The sequence below is a fragment of the Phalacrocorax aristotelis genome, chromosome 16 (assembly GCF_949628215.1).
Source record: "Phalacrocorax aristotelis chromosome 16, bGulAri2.1, whole genome shotgun sequence".
Lineage (NCBI taxonomy): Eukaryota > Metazoa > Chordata > Aves > Suliformes > Phalacrocoracidae > Phalacrocorax > Phalacrocorax aristotelis.
The window spans coordinates 9,815,950-9,837,321 of record NC_134291.1 but is presented as its reverse complement, the minus strand read 5'-3'; the positions used below and the strand labels follow the sequence as shown (position 1 = coordinate 9,837,321).

At 37.2% G+C, this 21,372-nt stretch overlaps 1 protein-coding gene across 1 annotated transcript; it reads left to right on the top strand.

Moving 5' to 3' along the window:
• Nucleotides 1–109: 109 nt before the first annotated feature.
• Nucleotides 110–18,733, top strand: ATAD5 (ATPase family AAA domain containing 5). Its single transcript, XM_075110996.1, has 23 exons — nt 110–369; nt 1,337–3,132; nt 3,478–3,565; nt 4,154–4,318; nt 4,820–4,958; nt 5,443–5,527; nt 5,984–6,165; nt 6,941–7,098; nt 7,343–7,496; nt 7,730–8,014; nt 8,190–8,286; nt 9,129–9,211; nt 9,310–9,455; nt 9,570–9,720; nt 10,204–10,374; nt 11,222–11,340; nt 12,213–12,306; nt 12,540–12,604; nt 13,474–13,654; nt 14,997–15,184; nt 15,474–16,306; nt 17,465–17,629; nt 17,821–18,733. The coding sequence occupies exons 1-23, from the start codon at nt 304–306 to the stop codon at nt 17,906–17,908; spliced, it is 5,499 nt and encodes a 1,832-aa protein (XP_074967097.1). The 5' UTR covers nt 110–303; the 3' UTR covers nt 17,909–18,733.
• Nucleotides 18,734–21,372: the final 2,639 nt, after the last annotated feature.

Genomic DNA, 21,372 nt, shown 5'->3' with positions numbered 1-21,372 from the left:
CGTGACCAGGCCTGCGGGGGAAGGGGCGGGGCGGCGGGCAGCGGCCCCGCGTCACGTGATGGTGGAAAGCTGGCGGTGGTTGGCAGGGCGGGTGGGTCACGTGTGAGTGTGGTAGCACCGCCCCCTTCCGCGCGGAGGTCCGAATCTCGTCCCGCGCGCGCCTTTCTGCCTGCTGCGGCTCCCGCTCCTGTCAGGCGGCGGTGGCCGGACCGGGCGGGGTCGCTCCGCTCCGCTGCGCTCCATGGCGCTCGGGCGCGCCTCCCCCCGCGGCTGAGGGCTCCGCTCCCCGCCAGCGCCCGGGGCATGGTGGGCAGGGTCGCCGTGGCCGCGGCGGCCGCCTCCCTCCCCGGGAAGGACGTCGATGCTCAGGTGTGGAGGAGGCGGCGGAGGACGGCGGGCAGGGGCGCCGCACCGGGCTGGGAAGAGGGGAGAGGGGGCTGGTGACGGCGGGCTCGGGGGGGTTGGCCGGGCGGGACAGGGGCGCCCCTTTGTCCTTCGCTCCTGACCCGGCGCCCCCGGTGTAACGGGGGGACGCCAGGGCGCTGCGGGGCGGCTGCCCTGCCCGGTGCCCGGGGCGGCTGCCCTGCCCTGACCGGTGCCCGGCCCTGCAGCCCCCGGGCCAAGCTGTCATGAAATACCTTCCCGAGGCGGCTCGGGGGGCCCTCAGTAGCTTTAGAAAAGAGGTTTTTCAGTTGTTTCAGACCGTCTGATTTCAGATTAGTTTGGTTTGTGACAAATTAGGAGAGCTGTAAAAGCCTTTGTGAGCCTTCTTTCTTGGAGTTGTACCAATAAAATCTCTTTTGTATTTTGAAATATCATATGAGATATTAATTATCTTCATTTTCTTTAAGTGTTTTAAAAGGTATAGTTTCTTCTTCAGGGATGCTAGGTGTTTACGGTAGGGTCATACATCTTTAAGTGATGTTGGAATTTTCTGTTCAGTGCTCTACAAACGCTCTGGCGGACCTCCCAAGGTAACCAGTAGGTCGATCATCTGAACCAAAGTAGGCTTCCTGAACCCTGGCATTACAAAATCTCTGCAGGGCTGTCCTGAAGACCTTGTGGTCACTTGCAGTTTTGGCGGTCTCAAAAGTTCAGAATGGGATTTTCATTTATTTGAAGTGGCAGAATCTTTATTTCAAGCTTAAATGGTTTTTGAAAACATGGAGGTAAAGTTGATGTGCACACAGTCTTAGCACATTGACATGACTTTTTAATTATCTGAAAAAGTGGTAGTGTCACTAATATAAAGTGCAGATACTGAACAGCTTTGTATTACCATATTGAGTCATCTTAAGTTTTTAAAAACTAAGATTAATGTTGAATTCTTTTATAGCCATGCAAGAAACGGCGAGAGGAAGATAATTCTGTAAAAACAATCACAAGATATTTTTCACCATTAGCAAAACCGATGGATAAAGTGTCGTCACCACCAAAACCCAACAATATATTGGATTATTTTAAAAAGACAGCTGTAACTGAGAAAGCTACATTACCAGTTGTAGCTGGAGAAAATAAAACACACTTGGATGGTGATGACAAAGACTGTAAGTTACCTTTTAAACCACCTTTAAAGCAGAAGAGGAAAGGGAAGAGAGTTAATTTAAATAATAAACTAAGAGAGATGAAAGAATGTGAGAATCAATATGCAATAGAAATTAGCAGTGATGACAGCAGAGAAACAACAGGACTAGAGCAAGGCAGTAATGATTTTATTGCTAATTGTAATTCAGTTCACCAAAAATGCGTAACAGAACTAGCAGAAGATAACGTGCAAAGAGAGAACTTCTCAAATGCTGTCAAACACAGAAAAAACGCAAAGAAAGTTGGTTCTGAAATAAATGGAACAAAAAATAGGATAAGAAAATCAAGGAAAAGGAAGCACAAAGTAAATATGGATTTGTCTGAAAGCTTTTCATCTGAAAACCAGCTGAATGAAAAGTGTAAAAAGGAAAGTGAAGGTAACAAAAACACGGCATCTCCTACAGCAGCAGAGTGTGGCGCTACTATTAGTGATTCCAGTTTTGAAGTTCATATGGATGATAAGGCCTCACAGGTAAATAATAGTATAATAACGGTATCATTTGAGGACTTCTTGAAGAGTCAGGTAGAAAATAATGTAGATCATGTTGAAGAAGACACAAAGCCAACAATGGACAATTCTGCTATAGCAAATGAAATGGACAAAAGTGAGAGTATTAGCGATGCAGAAAAGTGTGAGGAATCTCAACAGCTACCCCTTAGAACAGTAACTGTCCTCGCACAAGTTCATTCTATTCCCCCGAAATTAGCTCCTTTACATAAGGAGCAAAAAGGCTGTAGGAAAATAGCTTCTATTTTTCTGAATAACAAAGGATGTGTAGGGGAAAAAGAAAGTAGCCTGCCCCTCTTGGACAGTGAACAAACTGAACAGGTTACTCAGAAAAGGAAATCTAATGTAGTTATTGAGGAAGAAGAATTGGAGTTAGCTGTACTAGAGGCTGGAGGGTCAGATTCTTTGAAGCCAAAATGTACTCTGGAAGAAAGGCATCAGTTTATGAAGGCATTTAGACAACCAACATCAGACATCATAAAAAGTGGCATTAAAAAGGCACCTGGAAAACAGAAGCAAGCCACTGGAAAGTCTTCGAAAGAAAAAGTACCTGAAGATGACATTGCTTCAAATAAAGGATTAGACAGTGGAGTAGCAGAAGATTATCTGGACAAATATACACATTCTAGTTCTGAAAACAATAGAACTAAAACCAAAAGACCTAAAAGTGTTCAGAAAAAAGGAAACAGAAGAAGGAAGGCTTCAGAAACGAAGGAAACAAATGTCTCAAATACTAGCAATTATAATGAAGATGAGGATTCAGAAGCTAGTGTTCTTACTAAGGAAAACACCTTAGATGTGAGAATTTCAAGTCTAAAAGTGAATGAGTTAAGGAGGAGTTTAAGGCAGAAGAAAATCAAGACATCAAAAAATACTACACCTAAAAAATACAGGCTTAGAAATACCTTTTCTGAAGATGAATTAAGTGGCTGTCCATTTCAGACTTCTACACCAAAAGCAAGCAAGCCATCCCTGAAGAAAAGTAATGTCTATAAAGCTGAGGTGATTACAGTGCCCTCTGAGGGCAACAGCCCAATAAGGTAAGCATTTTGGAGTATACCTTTTTGCTTTGTGTTTCTGCAAGTATTTTGAGACTAAGATGTAATTATAAATTGATTGGAATGCATACCAAAGCTGCCTGAATACTGGTCACGTTGGATAATAATACAGAAGAACCAGAGTTGCCTTTATAAATGTGCTTGCACTAAAGACATTTAAAATAAAATAATAAAGAAAAAGAAACCACACAACAAAAAAACACCACCAGTTGGGGGGTTGCTTCTGTTTGCAGCACTGTATTTTTAAAGGCTTTTGAAAATGAGATTGAGAGAGATTTCCCTTTATTAAACAGTAATAATTTCATAATACTTTTTTTCCCTTATTAGAATGAGGTTTACACGTATAAGTGAGACTACAAAATCAAATAAAGCTGAAACAATGAAAAATGAAGAGTTTAACTCCAAAAATAGAAAGGTAATTTATGTGTGAGTTTGTGTTTCAGTATTTTCTCATTTACTATATGCATGTAATTGTGTTAATATTCAGTATTATGTGATAGTCTAATGTAATACAATATGACAGTTCTCAGATGCCCTACGGAAAGAGAATATTACTGTGATTTGTGATAGAATTTGAGATAACTGTACAAGAAACTATTGTACCTTAGATTTTAAGATATATTTTATTAGTGTAAATATATTTTTTATAACTGAAAAATCCAGTAAAATAGTATGCTCATGTTCTGCAGGTTCTCTGGATGAGACATAGTGTTTGGGTACAGCAGAACAGCTTATGCTTAAGAATGTCGCTGCCCATAGTTCATTTGTTCTGTGGATACATTGGAGAATCCACTTCTAGGGCTCTTGCTCCCTTTTGAAAAGTATTTATGTCATCTTGGTTTGCTTCTCCTTTCCATTCTTCCATTTTCTTTCTGATACCAATAAAATTTTCTAAAAATCAAATAAAAAATTTGTAAAATGTGGAAAATTATATGTTAAATACTTACCAAATATATTGCAATTAATTGCTAGGTACTTTGGTTCTCTTGTACTTTATTAACAGACAAGTTCTACTTCTAAAAATATATCCAAAGCGAAACAGCTGATTGAAAAAGCAAAGGCTATACGGCAAAATAGATCAAAGATTAATGAAGATTTAGCAACTCCCGTGAGGCGCTCATCTCGACAGCGAGCTCTTGCTGAACAGAAGAAACTACAAGAAGATGAAGTAAGCCTGTATGCTCTGTAGGGGAAAAATTTATTTTGATGTTTTTATGATTTATTTGAGGAACAAAAATGTTCTTTTGAAGAATCAAATACAGTAGATTTCTATGCAATGGTGTAGTAAATGTCAAATAGTAAAATAACTGCCAGGCATAGACGGGAAAGCCCGATGCAGATCTATGAAATGCAGCAGGTGGTCACACTTCTGAAGTGACTGTTCCTCTTTCTTAATGGGCAGCAAGGTGTCTTGTTCCAAATGTGTATGGTTTAGATGTTTGAATTGAGCCAAGAGTAATTCTGGCCTTTGTTTATGTATTGGAGATCTTATTCTATATACTATTTCTCTGTAGACAGCAGTCATAAGTATTGTATAATCTTCAAATTACCTTTGCTAACCTCTAAGCGCTCTAGCAGTTTCTTCAGTTTTCTCAGTACTGATCACTATATTGTATTGTTAATAATGGAGGAAAAGTTGTGTTTACTTTCTTATTTGCTTGCCCTCTAGGAATCAGTAATAATTTTAGATTCAAGCCCGAGTAATGCCTCTACTACAGTGCAGAATGTGAAGCAAAAGAATCTTCGGAGCTTAAATGATGTTTTGGGGAAAAAGTCTAGAAACTTGAAGATTGCAAAAAAGTCAAATGGTAATTGGGTTTTACTGAACGTGTTTTAATTTTTATTACAGTTATTGACTATTGTAACTTAATTTTATAAATCTGCCTTTGCAGGACATTAATCTTTTCTTTTTTTTTTTTGTATACTATTCCAAAATATACCTTTTAGTTTTATGATATGAGTTAATAGTGTAGAGGTTGTTTACATGCGCTGCTTTGATTTTTCTTCATTCAGGGAAAACTCTGTTTGAAAATCTGCCAATAGTATACCGTGCTTTGTTGCCTTCTAATTTAAGGTTTGGGGGATTTTTTTTAATGTTACAGAAAATTATGTCTATAATGATGAAATAACTAGAAATAAAACTTTAATCAATTTTGTTAAAATACTTAGCTTTCCCTTAAGAAAAGGAGATTCCTTAATGTTATTAAATGGAGCATACAGATAATGAACAGAGAAGCAAGGTTAGAATCCTGTATTGGTGCTAATCTAGTAATGATTTTCTTTTTTTTAAAGGAAAAGTGGGATATCCACCTTCCTGCTTAGGCAGAAATGCTCAAAACTCTGCAGGTGAACCAGTTGTGATCTTTGATGAAAGCAGGTCAGTTTTCAAGATCATAGTTGCTTAAGAATCAAAATATATTTCAAGGTTACTTCAACATTCTCTCATTTTACAAATTTAAATACACTTTTTGAAATGCGGTATAAATGTTCATGGGTTTTATACTGATCGGTATGTTAATCAGCTTGCAAAATTTTAGGATATTTTTTGAGAGTTCCGCAACCATTGTTGAGCCATTCTAGATGGTTGGAAAAATAGTCCATGATTAAAAGAAAACCTATATAAAAATACAAACCCAAAGAGGATTTTTTTCCCATTAAAATCTCTAACACAAAATTTAAATGTAAATTTACTAAATTAATTTAATTTTAGCAGTTGTCCCAGGCTATTTCTAGCTTGTGTGTAGAAGTGAATGTGATTAAATTCTGTTGTAAGCCTTACGGAGCTGGTAGTTCTACTGATTATTTTTTTTTTCCATTTCTATTTTCACTGAAGCCAAGATGCATCTGAAAATTCTCACGATGATGATCAGTTCAGAGCAAAACGTGAATTCTTGATGAGTGGATTGCCAGAGTCACTGAAAAGACAGATTGCAAAGAAAGCAGCAGCAATGGAAGCGTACTCTCTTGCAAGTTCATGTTTTAAGACTGTTGTCCATGTACAGCAAAAGGATGACTGTAAGCTTTTGTTCAGCCACTGTGTAAATGTATATAATAGTTTCTAGTAAATCTGTGCAGAAAAGAAAAAACTTGAACTTACTGTTAACGACTGGAATAACTGGCAGTTTCCTACTTACAAGCTTCAAGTGAGATAGTTTGGAATATAAAATTTACAAATTGGTGCTAAAGTAACGTATACATTTATGGGTGAGGATGCAAAATTCTTAATATTTAGTCAAAAAAGTTAGACTATCAAGTTCCAGTTTGGAGAATAAAGATCACGTTGGACTGATTGGCGCAGAAACCAATTCCTTCTGACAAAGGCAAATATTTCTCAAAAGAGAAAAGAACAGCCCATTTCTTTCCACTGAGGGAGTGTGCTGCAATGTCCTTATCAAGGGCATGACGGAAAAGCCGAAGGTGGAATAGTGCTTAACAGAGGTCATATTTGCAAACCAACCAACAAACAAACGAACGTAATCCCTGGTGATCATCTGTCCTACAGGGACCCAGTGAGGCCACAGGTTGTTATTTGGAGCAAGCAGAGCCCAGGAGCAACTTACTGGAGAAATGTTGTAGGCAAAAATGTGCAAATTGGTTCTGCTTGTGGAAGGTGGAACTAATAAAGATAAAAAGTTGATGCAGTGTAAGTTAAATAAGCTTGGCTTGGACATGATAAAGCCGTAGTTAAAAGCATTTACTCTTATCTACTCTAGGATGCTTTTGTCTGTGACGGTACCTCTGTTAACTAAAGTTTCTTCTTGTTTTGTTTTGGGTGGGGATTCTTTTGTAGGTTATCCAATGTGGAAATTGAAATCACCATCATGTCCTTTATTAACTAAGCTAAGGAAACTGAATACTGAAGTAACTAACATCACAAAAATTACTCTCTCACTTGGTGAATTTTCTACTGTGAACACAAAACTAACTGGAAACTGTCCTGCACCTGTGGTTAGTATTTTTCTTGTGTTACAAGAAAAATGAAAAGAAAACTGAAATTGCTTTTTCCTTCCCCTTGTGTGTGATTTACCCATTCTGCATTGTAACATTGGACAGTTCTCAAGGCTTTCTGGTAATCTCTGAGATAACAGGACAGCTACTAATTTAAATTATGCAAAGCTGTCACTGTTATTCTGTGTAATGTTTTAAAGTAATTTTGTGTGTGTGTGTGTGTGTGTGTGTGTGTGTATTGCAGCTCTCTGGCCACCGACCGGTTTTTCCTGATATATTCAGGGAAGATTTACTAGATGAGATCATGTCTCCTAATTCTCAATTTCCTGTGAGAGAATACTTCTACAAGTTTATGAAAAGGCAAACGGAACGGATGGTTTTTGAAAACAGCATACAAGGTTAGTAATCTACATACAGAAAAATAAACTCACTCTCACTCTCTCTGGCATAAAATGGCAACTTGGAATTTCCAGAAATATGTCAGTGAAGGAATACTGTTGTTGGAAATAAATTGGTCCTCACATTTTAGGTCATTTTGACAAAATTCTTCAATTACGGCTTAAACAAATGTACAGTTGTAATGGGTGTAGCTTGAAATTTTAAAAGGATGTAATTTTTTTTTTTTTCTTAGAGAGTAGAGATGGCACTGCAAATTCTGAGGTAAATCAGAAACATTCTGACAATTGGAAGGAAACTAAGAGGAAAAGGAAAGAAACAGAAGACCACAAATCAAAAAGAAGAAAACAAACTGAAGGTACAGAGATTGAAATAAAATCCAGAGTTTCCAGGAACCTTATTTCTCCTGGGTCTGGAGGAAAACAAGCAGAGAAAGGACAAGCCACGCATTTAGGAAAAAACAAGACCCAGCAACCAGATGTTACAACAGAATATTTATCAGAGCCAAATGCACTTTCAGGTACCTTCATTTCCTGCCTGATTTTAATTCTCTTTGCATTGAGGGAACGTATATATGACGTACATCAGCTTTCCTCTGTGAGGCAAATATCATATCTAGTCTTAATATTCTACTAGACTCGATCAAGTCCTTTGCATGAAGAACTATTTAAAAATGGATAATATTTTTTCTGTAGGTGTTGAAAAGGAAGACGTGCTCTGGACAGAAAAATACCAGCCTCAAGATTCCAGTGAACTTGTAGGGAACAAGAAAGAAATTAAAAGGCTACACAGGTCAGAATTGGGAGCGTGGATCCATTCTTAAAATAACTCAAAACATCGTATTACTTGATTATGCTGAAAAAAGCGAAGTCAATTATTTTACACTACGCATGAATAACGCTTGCAGGGTGTATGTGGCTTTTATTTTGGTTTACTTTGAAAAAGTTGCAGAAACAAATTGTCAGTTGGTGTGAATGATCTTTTGGTCATAGTTTCTTTTACAGTAATACCTTGGGATGGTACAAAACAAAAGCACACATGAATTGCTACATTAGGCTGTGGGATAAAATGAAATACTTAAGTAACTAATGTCCGTACAATTTTAGCAAAAATTGTTTTTTGTCAGGTTGTTTAAGCTTACGCACTATGAATGAGAGGTAGCAAGTTACCAGTACTTGCCTACTCTTCCCTACAAGTGTGCCTGATCCTGATCTCAATGCACTGCCTCTGCTTTTGACAGTAACTTAGTGCTCAAGTGCATCTAATATATTGTGCTTTCAGTTAATTTTTCTGTATGGGTTTAAGTTATTGTTGTGGCTTCTATGTATAATTTAAAGATCCATTGAAAAAACAACACTAAACTATGAACGAGATAGCATTTTCCACAGTAGTTTACCAAGTGACTTTTCTCTATACCAATCAGCTAATAGATTGGAGAATGAAGAAGGAATCCTTTTTTACAAAAGGATCAAACACCCTGAACAATTTTTTTTAATCTAAAAGTACTTTATAAGTTTCTGAGAGGAATGACAAGTGGCTGATGTCCCCTAGTTTTATGTTGTGTTCCATCTGAATTTGATTCATTTTATTTAGCAGTAATTTTTATTTTTTGTTCTGTTTGTTCCCTTTTATAGCTGGTTAAAAGAATGGAAAAAAAGAGCTGATTGGGAAGAAAAAAGAACTCGGAAAGGGGAAAAGGAGGACAAAGAGCATGAAGGTGCTGATAGAATTAAAAATAATATATATAGCTTCTCTTTGTTAACATTGGCATAAAAATGACATGAGTCCTTTCTTTTCTTTTAAATAATTCAACAGGTTCTTTGGACAGTCTTGACTTTAAAGATAATAAATCAGAGATTGAAGAAGAGACTACCCTTTGCAATACAGTTCTGATAACAGGCCCACCAGGAGTGGGGAAAACTGCTGCGGTATATGCTTGTGCTCAGGAGCTTGGTTTTAAGGTTTGTGGAGTCCTTTCCTCAGTGCCATTTTTCTTATTTGTGACTAGTGATATGAAAGCATTCTTAATATAAGATGTCTAAAATTTTTTTCATGTAAATTAAATACCATTGCAGATATTTGAAGTTAATGCCTCTTGCCAGCGTAGTGGTAGACAGATACTGTCTCAACTAAAAGAAGCTACTCAGTCTCATCAAGTGGACAAGAAAGGCGTTAATGCACATAAGCCTTGCTTTTTTAACAGTTGTAGCAGTGCCAAGTCACCAAGTAAGTTTCATGGTTATATCTGAGGTTTTCTTGTTTGGGGGTTTGGGGGGCCTTTTTGGCTTTGGTGTTTGTTTTTTGGTTTTTTTTTTGTTTTGGGTTTTAGGAACTAAGTTCCCAAAACAATTTTTAGACATCAGTTGTTTAAATAAACTGAAATTTGCTATTTTTATCTAGCCATAATAATAAGAAAAGTTCTGTTGGTTAACACAACTACATCCCAAATTAAATAATGGCTTTATCAAAAGACTGACTCTTGATTATCTTAAGTTATTTCTGTAATGGTGGAGTAAGTGCTATGGCACTTGAATAGAAAGTTGAATGGAAAGCGTTCCTTAGAACAGGAGTAAAGTAAAATAAGCAGAAATCAGCACAGTAAACCTGTCTGTACTAGATACAAAACTGGGATTTGCTCTAAATCTGCCTGAGAAATGTCAGTTTGACATTATGTTTCTAGCTTAAGTTAATATAAAACGTATCTTGCAGAAAAAATGTATTCTCCAAAGAAAGTTATTTCACCAAGAAAGCCTCCGCTGTCACCAAAAGGAGGAGGATTAAAACGAAGCTTGCCCCCTAAAACACTTGCAAACTATTTCAAAATTTCTTCCAAATGTAAAGGGAATGATGGAGTAGTAACATCTCAAGAAAAAAATAAAGGTAGGTATCACTATTTAATAATTAGTTACCATTGGAGATGGAAGTGTAGTGTGTGGAGAGAATAGAGCACACTTACGACACACCAACTGCCAGTAAGAGTTACTTAATGCATCTCAGATACTTAACTACATAGAAAATAGTCATTAATATGTGTTACAGGAGAGTTAACTAGGGTACAGACTATCTGAAGTTCAGCAGGCTTCCCGTAGTTGTTTGGGTTTGTTTAGGTTTGGGGTTTTTTCAGAGCGTTTAGGTAAAAGAATATAAATTAAAATCTGTCTCTAGAAAAACACACCTCAGTGTTTAGATTACCTCAGCGCCTGTTTCAGGTTGGTGTGGAATGGTCATTGTGCTAGGTGGTTGTCATGGAAGATATATTTCTAAATGTTTCATGGGATCAGGAAGTCTCAGACAGGTTTGTAGAAAGGAAATAGTATATTTGGACAACGAGTATTTTTGCACAGACAATACAGAGGAATGCATGAGCAAAGTGCTGGGCTGAATTGGGGCAATCAGGTCTAGTCCTTGTCTCTTCAGGCAGTCATATTGCACCGCCTTGAAGGACATATCCACTCCATGCCCCCGAGACATCATAGGTCACAAACAGGTTAGGTGCAGAATTAATTCTATAAATAGTCAGCTCTTCACCAACCACTGAATTCCCAAGAAATCTGTTGCAATATTTTTTAAACAGGAGACATCGGATGTGGGTCAGATTTCTAAGTTTGTGTCAGTGTAGATTTTCTTAAGCACTTTAGACATGGGGTGTTTTTGAAACCAGTGTCTAGAATGCATGTCAAATGGTTTCAGTCCTTTACTTCCTGCTCAATTCTTCGCCCATCTGCAGCAAATACTCAGAAATCATGTGAAGAAAAGAAAGATGCTCCAGTTAAGTCAATAAACAAAGAAGTAGAAGGAGGAGAACACAACAGAAAAAGTGCAACATCCCTCATTCTTTTTGAAGAGGTAAAATTCACGTGAAATATACTGATGAGAGCAATATGTTCTTTCATTGTGTTTAACGATTTTAACTTTTTTCTCTTCCTCCTTGAGACTTCTAGGTAGATTCAAGTGTGAGGATTATCAGCTTCTTAAAAATTAATTTGGGTTTTAATGATTTCATCCGCATGAGTACGTTTTTAACTATGGATCATTATTTAAAAGAAAATAAAAAACTATCATCAATCAGCAGTTGTTCACTGTTGGAACAGTTTGCAGGATTCTGCTAATCTAATTCCTTTGATTATGCCAAAAATGTGTGTTTATAATTTTACACTACTTAAATGCACTGAGACACTTTAAAAGTCACCATTAACACCCAGTAGTTACAATATCTAAGCCCACGTTAAATTCTTTAACCTCTTGCCTAAAAATGTCCTGGAGTCTTAAATTAAAAATACAAAATTGCAGCCAAGAATGCAATTTGAGGTACATAAAGGAGGTATAGCACTGTTGCCAACTGTGGGTTGATCTTACAAATCACTGGTGCAATTCTATTAGAAAGAAAAAAAGCAAACTTCAAAAGCCACCTGGACATGGTCCTGGGTGACCTGTTGTAGATGACCCAACTTGAGCAGGGGGTTGGACACGGTGACCTCCAGAGGTCTCTTGTAACCTCAGGCAGCCTGTGGTTTTTGTAAGCTTCAGCACAGAAGACTCTGATCAAAGTGTTGTGTGCTAACAAGTGAGCTTGGCCTGAAGTGTGTATGCTCCAATTGCCCATGCATGTTCAAGAAACCTGCATTAAGTCTTACTCGGTCATTGCAGTATGACTGCATTCACAGCTTGTAGCTATTGTTAAAGCTACTGGAATTTTACACTTCATTTGCTGTCTGTAGGTAGATATAATATTTGACGAAGATGCAGGATTTCTAAGTGCGATAAAGACATTCATGGCAACTGCAAAGAGACCTGTAATTCTTACTACCAATGGTGAGTAGTGTTTGTTGCAGTAATGAGGCTTTACAGACAGAAGAGCCTCTCTTAATAAGATGGTTTAAATGGTGATGGTTGAATACAGTTCCTAAATGTAATATTAAATGAGTGGAGACTATAAAGTGAGTATTTTAGTATTTCAGTAAAGATACTGGCTGCTCTAATGGGTCAAGAAAATAATTAGTGTTGAACATAATGTCATGACAGTTCACTGGTACCTCTTTATATAGATCCAACATTCAGCTTAACGTTTGATGGCTGTTTTGAAGAGATCAACTTTAGTACCCCTTCCTTGGTAAGTCTGTGTTTGGAAACGCGGATATGTCCTAAGCAAGTAATTTTCAGCTCATGTAAGTTTGAAATTTAAATGTTGGTGTAGGTTTATCTTTATCTGATGTAATATATCTGTTTCATCAGAAGACTATTTTTCCGTGTAAAGGATTCTGTGCAAGGATGTGTAGGGTATATTTGTCTTTCCATGTAGAATTTTTATTACTAGCCTAGAAGATTTATTTTCCTAAGCAGTTAGTGTTTGAGAGAATTACCGTAAGAACATCACTTCATCACTTCACTTAGTTTTTAGGATGTAGTAAATAATTTCGTAAGTGATGTATCTAATAGTTTTGATCTGAAGGCTGTCTATGCCAGTATTGGTTCCTTCATTAATAAGTACAGGAACTATTCAAGAAATACTATGGGTTATTCCTTTAATGTAAACACTAGTATTCTGTATAGCAAATAAAACTAGGAATTATATGAAAAACCTAAATAAATGAGAATCAAAAGGAACTAACTTTCCAGAAGGGGAATTTTCTTAATGTGAAATTGAAAGTCTTTTGGGTTACCAGACAATTGCAGAGTAAAAGAAAGAAAGAAAAACCTTTAAAATTAATATAGCTCACTAAAACCTGTTCACTGGTGATGAGAAGCAAGGTTTATGTGGTTTCAGGAACATAAGCAAAATATGTGTGGTTTTGTTTGTTATTGATTAGTTTAATTTCTAAGTTTAATTTAAATCTCTGATGTGGACTGTTTAGATTTGGTACAGTATTCTGCTTTTCTACAGAGGTTTAAATGGAACTGTAAATAGAATAATTTGTTTCTGTGTGACTGTTGAGTCTGGTAAGAGTTGTTTTCAGTGGTCTTTGTCTAACTTCTGTTTAGATAAATGCTGCTAGCTATCTTCAAGTGCTGTGTCTGGCTGAGAATCTACGAACGGATGTAAAAGACTTAGCTGCTCTGTTAACCACAAATAACTGTGATATCAGACAAAGTGTTCTCTATTTACAATTTTGGGTTAGAAGTGGAGGTGGATGCTTGAAAGACAAATGTTTGGAACATCGTGGTAGGTTGATTTAATTACAAAAATCTCCATCTTAACATTGGTTTGATTTAATCAAACTATTCTTAAACATGGATGAATAGTTGGTAACTTTCTGTAGGACTCCTAAACATTTGGGTAGGGTTTGGGTTGGTATTTTTTTGCCTATTTCAAAGCCTTGTATATATGCATAAGGAACTAAAAGTTTGGGGTTTATTGCACCTGTTTATTACCCATCATTATGATACTTAATTGTCTCCCTTTCCTCTTCTGAGTAGCTGTCATGGTTTAATCTTAGCCAGCAACTGAGCACCACCTAGCCGCTCGCTCACTGCCTCCTCGGTGGGATGGGGGAGAGAATTGGAAGAGTAGAAGTGGAGAGAAAAGGAAAAAAACAAACCCAGACTTGTGGGTTGACATAAGGACAGTTTAATAACTGATATAAAATAAAATAGTAATAATAAGAATAATGATAGAAGAATATACAAAGCCAGTGATGCACAATGCAATTGTTCACCACCTGCCAACTGATGCCCAGCCTGTCCCTGAGCAGCGGCCCCAGCCACCGTTCCCCTAGTTTATATCCTGAGCATGATGTCGTATGGTATGGAATATCCCTTTGGCCAGTCGGGGTCAGCTGTCCCAGCTATGGCCCCTTCTTCTTCCCAGCTTCCATGCACCCGGCAGAGCGTGGGAAGCTGAAGAGCCCTTGACTTGGTGTAAGCACTACTTAGCAACAACATCAGCGTGTTATAGCAACATTATAGTACAGCACTTAAGTACAGCATACTAAATCCAAAACACAGCACTATACCAGCTACTAGGAAGAACATTAACTCTATCCCAGCCAAAACCAGGATGGTAGCAAAATTGCGCAGAGCAGGGAGCCAGTAGTAGTTTCCTTCAACTCAGAGTTTGCAGTACTTTATCCATTTAGGTGAGTTGTAGATAATTAACCTAGAAGAAGCAAAACTGAAAAAAGGAGAAAAATTGGACAGCTAGCAAGTGGGCAGCAAGGGCAAGAACTTGGTGCCAAAGGATACAGGAGGAGTATCCCCAACAGGTGTGGGTGAGTGGGACAGCGTGTGAGCAAGCAACAGAGAGAGACTAGTGGGGCATAAAAGGAAGAAGAGACTATTTCAAATGGTTCCTTGCAGAGAAGGGAAAGTGGGCAGGTTGGTGACGCTTAAAGGAATGAAATGCATGGGGGGTGGGGATGAGTAACTTCAGTTGCTGTATTCATTCAGAAATGCAGCAAGAGGTGACAGTTACAGTACCCTTTATAAAAGGAATCGAGGCAAAGGGGAAAAATCAATTTCATGATGCAGTTTTTCCTTTTCAAGTAAAGCGTGTTATCTTTGTGCAGGAGGAGATGAGACAAATAAAGTAAATCATGTAATTCATTCTGAAAAGACCACTGATTCCAAGATTGAGTTTTCTCAAGCTGATGCATGTCTTCAGGAGTTCCCCAAATGTGATACAGGCTGTGTAGAGACATTGCTTGGCCTTAAGAATATCCTGTTGCCTTCAGAAGATTTGTTTACATTTCTTAAGGTATTTTTGTAGTTGACTAGCTAATACTTTGAATGCTTGTTGGATAATTGCATGTAATCATCACTACAAATAGCATCTTCTTAGAAGCAAATCTTTATCAAAAGGTTTGTTGTAGAAAGTAGGGGATTCTGTTGTTGTTAAGCAAAAATCTGAACTGGGGCAGTCTTCTGCAATCAAAACAGTCCCTCACCTCATAAATGCAAAGCTAGGAGTATGAGATTTTCTGTAAGAACTTGGGGGTTTTTAAAATATTTTTATATATTAATTGTTCACGATTATTATTTTGCAGCACAAAATCACAACCATGGAGAAATGGAGTAAATTGATGCAGCTTCTTACAGAATTTCAGATGAAGAAAGTGGATTTTATATATAGTAATCTTGAACTTATTCTTCCCTTACCGGTGCAAGGTCTTTCAAACCAATCTGAAGCCTCTAACTCTATACTTGAAAGGCCTACTGTAGTTTCTTCAAAAAACAGATCTACTAACAGTTACTGCTCCGGAAAGAGTAGCCCTGGAAAAAAGTCTAAGAAAACAAAGAACCGGAAAAGGCTTGATATATTGGATGATAGTGACTTATTTGATACTGGACTGAACTATTCGGCTGAATTCATAACTTTGCCATCGGATAGTCCTACATCACGTGGTGAAGTGAATAAAGAGGAATCAAAATTGTTGATGAATAAAAAAGAAGAAGAAATTAAAACTAAAACCTCAGCAAATGAGAAAAGGTCTGTTCTTGTCTTTCAGTGTTTGAATTCACTGACTGAATTTGTGGAGAATATGTCTTTCTTGGATTGCTGTTTAAACACTAACACCAAGGAACCACTGGAGTTTTCTAAAGATGAAGGATTTAATTGGACAAATAGCAAAATCAAAAATGGTCTTTGTGATGAATTCAGTATAGAAAATACTGATTGGTGGAGTTCCCAGAGCTGTAGTGAAATAAAGGCAGCTATTGAAGCACTCAGTTATAACAAATGTTCTGTTAATATTTCACAAAACTTGGAATCATCTTTGAGTACCAGTAAAACACCTGAAAGTGGCCAACTGGAGGGACTTACTTTGCATATCTCAAACACAAGAAATTATGTCTCCTTCAGTCAGTCGGCTGATTCAAGGTAAGACTGCTAATATTTCTGGAATATGATGCACTTATTTGTCAAGGAAAGCATTTCACAGGGTGTAGGACTGTTTCAGATATTACATATATACATTCATACCAAGAAGAATGTTGTCAGTATGTCTCAAATGCTGGAATATGTTGTTTACTTTGGTTAAATACGCTTAAATTAACTGCTTGGCAATCTCTGAGAAAAATGACTTTTCTCATTTGAATAGCCTGCCTATAATGTTATTCAGGAATGGTAGCCTTCATCTGCTCCATTTACTTTAGAAACAAACAAACAAACAAACACCACAAACACCAAAAGAAGAACAAAAACCTAAAGGAATGGCTTTTTCAAGACAGATGGACTGAAATGGATTCTGCAAGTACTAGACATGCAAATTTTTCACCCAGTGCCTGGTCATATTGAGTCTGTATTAAACGCGTAGTTGTTGCTTGACGAAGACCTAACAAAATTCAGAGCAAAGTTATTGCAATTTTTTGGTAATGACATATGCTAATGAAGAATAACCTTTAATGCATTACAGAAGATCAAAGAATACACTGCTGCTAGCAACTGTGGATCTGAAAATTGTTTTTAACATAAAAAAGTCGTTATATATGAAATTGGCATAACAGGTGAATAAAACCTATTCAGATGTCTGAATAGGAAAATAGCTTAACCTTATTTCTGTAAGTCAGCACCCAGGGGAGCAGTGTCAAAATGGAGGTAACCACCTAACCTGTGACCAGGTTTGGCCAGTATGTCACGAGTTACACGTTGGATCCGATAGTGACATTCTGGCAAATAGCAATCTCGTGACACTCTTTATTTTTGGAAGACCACAAATGCTTACATTGTCTAATGGACATACTAACCTTCACATACATAACTGGATTGTGAAGACTTCCCCAGATTAGACTCCGTAGTTAAGCTAAGAATGTTGGCCAAACGAACTACTGTCCCTCCCGCTTCTGTCTCTGAGTGCGGCTTTGGTGGCGTGTAAGCAGCACTTGGTCAAAAGTTGCAGGCATCTAATCCATTGGGACGCAGTTTTGGACATCAGTATGCTTAATGGAGTTTTAAACCAGTGGACTTGATCTTAAAGGAAGAAAATAGGGACTGTACATTGTTGAATAATAAACAATAAAGCTTCATTCTCCATTTTAGCATTCACAAAAAAGCACAGAAGAGGCTGGCAGTCATCACAACCGTATTTTCCAGAAGCCCTTTAAACCTGGGTAATAAGCAGGCCAGCGTACTTGAATACCTCCCCGCTCTTCGCAGTATCTGTAGGTCTGAGAACCTTAAAGAACAAGGGAGGACTAAAAGAAGGTAAGTGTGTTGGTTTTCCTAACCCTTGCTATATTTCAATATACAAGGTAAATAAGATTGTTAATAAAATACTTTGTCAAATAAATCTAGACAAAAAAGGTTGTTGTTTGCCTGGCTAAATAACAACAGTATTGCCTTGTATTTGGAGTAACTTTGTTCCCTTATAGTCACTTTTACTTTTATTTTTATAGGTTCTTGCACTATCTTGAAGGGATTCATCTCGAAATACCCAGACAAATGCTAAACAAGCTGTCTTTGGACTTCCCTTCAAGTTGCTAACTCCAGAAATACTTTGTGCCTAATGGTGGTATTCTCACCATAGTTTGATTTATTTTTTTTTTTTTTTTTTTGGAAACCACATTATTTTATTGTATATTCAGAGCCATTTGTATATTAAATTTCTATAAGTATTTAAAATAATGTATATATCTATTGTCATGATATTGCTTTCCACAACTGAAATGTGGTTTGTTTGGTGCTTGTCCGATAAGTGCATTTATCATATTAAATGCACTAACTAATTAACGGGGACTGCTTCATACTATTTGTAATTTGTGTACCATTACCAAGAACTCCTTTTGTAACGACCGACTGTCACAACTTCCACAGCAAAGTTGCTTTTTTCTGAGACCATTTTATTAAAATAAGCTTGTTTCTTTCTAAATTTGCAGTTAATTGTTAAATAACCCAGGGTGGGAGGGGGTGGGGAGAGGATGAGACAAGTCGTCTAAAATGTGAATGACTAAAAACAACTCCTCACAATAACGACCGGGTAACAGTCTTTACAAGGCACTGTGCCTTGATGTACATATATTTGTATACATGCATTTCATTTTGTTATTTACAGCTGTCAGATCTGCATGTTAATCTCCTAAAAGGGTAGAGAAATTATTACTGTAGCTCAAGGTGGACTCAGAGATTAGGCAAGATTTTGTAAATAAAAATGATCCCAGTGTTACTTTGGTTTCAGTAATATTTAACTACTTCTAGTCTTGTATATTGTGTTATATTTTTATACTTCATTTTGTATTTGACAAGACTTCAGCCGCATTATTTGTGATTGAATCTGTTTTTATACATTAAATTTGTGAGACATTGCTACAACTCTGAGTATTTCTGTTGCATGAAATGTAACTTCATGTTTTCAGTTTATAAAGATGATGTTTAAGGGTTTTTTAACTGGAAATGTTTCAACCACCTTTATATTGCAGTTGGGCTGTTCCTCTTCCTCAAACTGAGTCAGAGTGTTGCTGTGCAGTGGTACCTCAATGTTTCTGTAATAATAAGGAAGGCCATTTTCTAGTACTTTCTCTTCTCATCTTGTATTTTTAATGTCTTAAAGATGTTCAGGAATGAGAAATATTTATGAAAACAGTAAATTATTTTAAGCTTCTTCATTGTAGATAATAATCTTTATAGTTTACTTCATTCTTATTTGATAATTCTGGGCTACTGAAAGAGTAGTGGTGGCTGTTAAAATCTTAATGGGTGGTATTCTTGTATCAATGGTTTAAGCAACTCCTGTACATTTTTTGTAAAAATAAACAATTTTTAAAAATTTTTAAAATAAAAACGTAAAAGTATATCTGTTCACTGCTTTATAAAGGCAATCTCAATCTAACTAGATTACAGTGGGAACCTACAGATATTGGAAACAGGCCTGATGAAGTATTATTATTTTAGGAAAATCATGGATAATTTAAAAGATACAAAGTAGAAAACAATAGGAGACAACTTACCTCCTTTTGAAATCAACTCTCTACCTTAAGATTTTTTTTCTAATAAAATAAACTTAATCAACTGCCTTCATTTTTTATGGAATCTCCAGGCTATGGTGTCCTAAAGGTAAGGTGGAATTCAAGTATTTTACTTCTTGATAAGATACTTGTGTGCAATTACCATGTAAAAACAACTCAAGCTTAGTTTGAATGAAAGATAAACTACTTGTGATGATTTATTTGAACTCTGATAAGCTAACAACTTTGCATTTTTATGCATCAACTATGAGCATCTTTTGTATGCTGGAAGAATGCAAGTTTCCACAAGGGATGGGCTGGTCTTGAGGAAGAGAGGTTTGGGCCTGGTTTTGATTAACTCAGCTTAAAAGGAAATGCTTCACAAGATCCATTCCAGTCTCCTACCTTTGATTCAAAATGTTTTCATGCAGTAGTTTGGGCCCTGCCTAGCACTGTATACTGCCCACCTAGCTAGCTTCTGTGTCTTACGCAGTAGGGCACATGCCATGGCTTCCACAGTGTGAAAGTGTAAAGTAAGAAAAGCCAAGATTTTCTTTGGAGCAGAAAACACCCTTTCTTCTAAAAACATAAAAATCAGCTTCAGGCAGGGCTGATTTTTTATTTCCTTTCTAGATACCTGGAAAGGAAAAGACAAAACCCATGTTTGCGATCTACCTAAAAAAAAGAATTCAGTGGAACCAGAAGTTAAAAAACCCCTGGAGTTCCACAATGACTCTGCACCCTATTTAAGCAGTAGTTACTGCAAGTTGTACAATAATGTAAAAACAAAAAACCAACAAACACGTTGTTCTAGTTGAAGTCCCAGTCAAGTTTTAAGTTTTTATTTCTTTTTACTGTCATTCCAATATTGCTTTCTAGAATGTAAATGGAGGAGACATTAGTCTACGACCCCATGGGTAATACAGAAAAAAGCAGTTAAGCGTTAGGCATGTTCTTGCAAGCTTATGCTGTGTTAAAACTGGGTGAGAGTAGGAGGATGGAAGGATCCCTTTACAAGCAAGACTACCTCAGTCTGTAACAGCCCTGAAACAGGGCAAGATGTATCTCGAGAGCCGAGGGCTGGGAAGGACATGACCCTTGCAAGCTGCAGACAGAACCGAGCTCAGCCACCTGAGTACGACACTGAGAAAAATCGTGGGGCTACTGACCAATGTGGTTTTTTGGTCGTGAGTTTATAGGTTGCCTTGAATATAAATAACCATTGTGCAAATGTCATACGGATGGTCTTTTATATTTTACAGGATTCGTAAGGAGGACACCACAAAGATTAAGCTAGCAAAACAGCTTCGATGTAATCAATGTTTATATTGCAGTATGGCACAGTTCTTAAAAGGTAAGTGCTGAAAAGAGAGATTTTATATGGGTAGTCAAACAATACCCAACTTTTCAGATATTCTGCTGCTGTTTATTTCATTACTTCACAATATTTTTTTAAAAAAAAGGTACAACGCTCTTTAGTGCCTAAAAAGGTGGAAAAAATGTGTCAGTGCCTTCAACGGATAACACATCTCTGGATATAAGTAATATCCTGGATATAATATCCATGGATATAAGTAATATCTTGCAAAATAAGTAACTACACAGTGTTTTTACAACACTATACATACACTTTACAACAGAAGAATTGCATATTATAGTGCACTATAGTAATGCAAGTTAACTATGCAAAGTTTAACCTGAAACTATAGTAAAATTTAAAATATTTTAATACCTTTTAACCTCCTTCTGATTTAATCTTGAAAATCTTTCCCTCACCTTAAAATTTTCTCATTTGTCTTTTTCTTTCCTTAAAAATCTGAACATTAGGTCTCAGACTTTTTGACATCGGCTTTACCTTGAAAGGGCCATTTTCATTGGGCTTTGCAAATCCTGAAATGCTCCATTTTTCCCTGTGTTGAGTGCTGCTGACAGGCTTTTCTCCTTGCAGCGCTTTAGTGTCACAGAGCTCCGTGTCAGGTACGGCGTTGAGCCCTCGCAGGGTGGCAG

Excerpts from the sequence above, each read along its gene's own strand:
- ATAD5 (XM_075110996.1), top strand. The coding sequence starts at position 304 with ATGGTGGGCAGGGTCGCCGTGGCCGCGGCGGCCGCCTCCCTCCCCGGG. Across the intron at positions 8,015-8,189 it reads AGAGCCAAATGCACTTTCAG|GTGTTGAAAAGGAAGACGTG; the intron begins GTACCTTCATTT and ends TTTTTTCTGTAG. Across the intron at positions 9,212-9,309 it reads GGAGGACAAAGAGCATGAAG|GTTCTTTGGACAGTCTTGAC; the intron begins GTGCTGATAGAA and ends ATAATTCAACAG.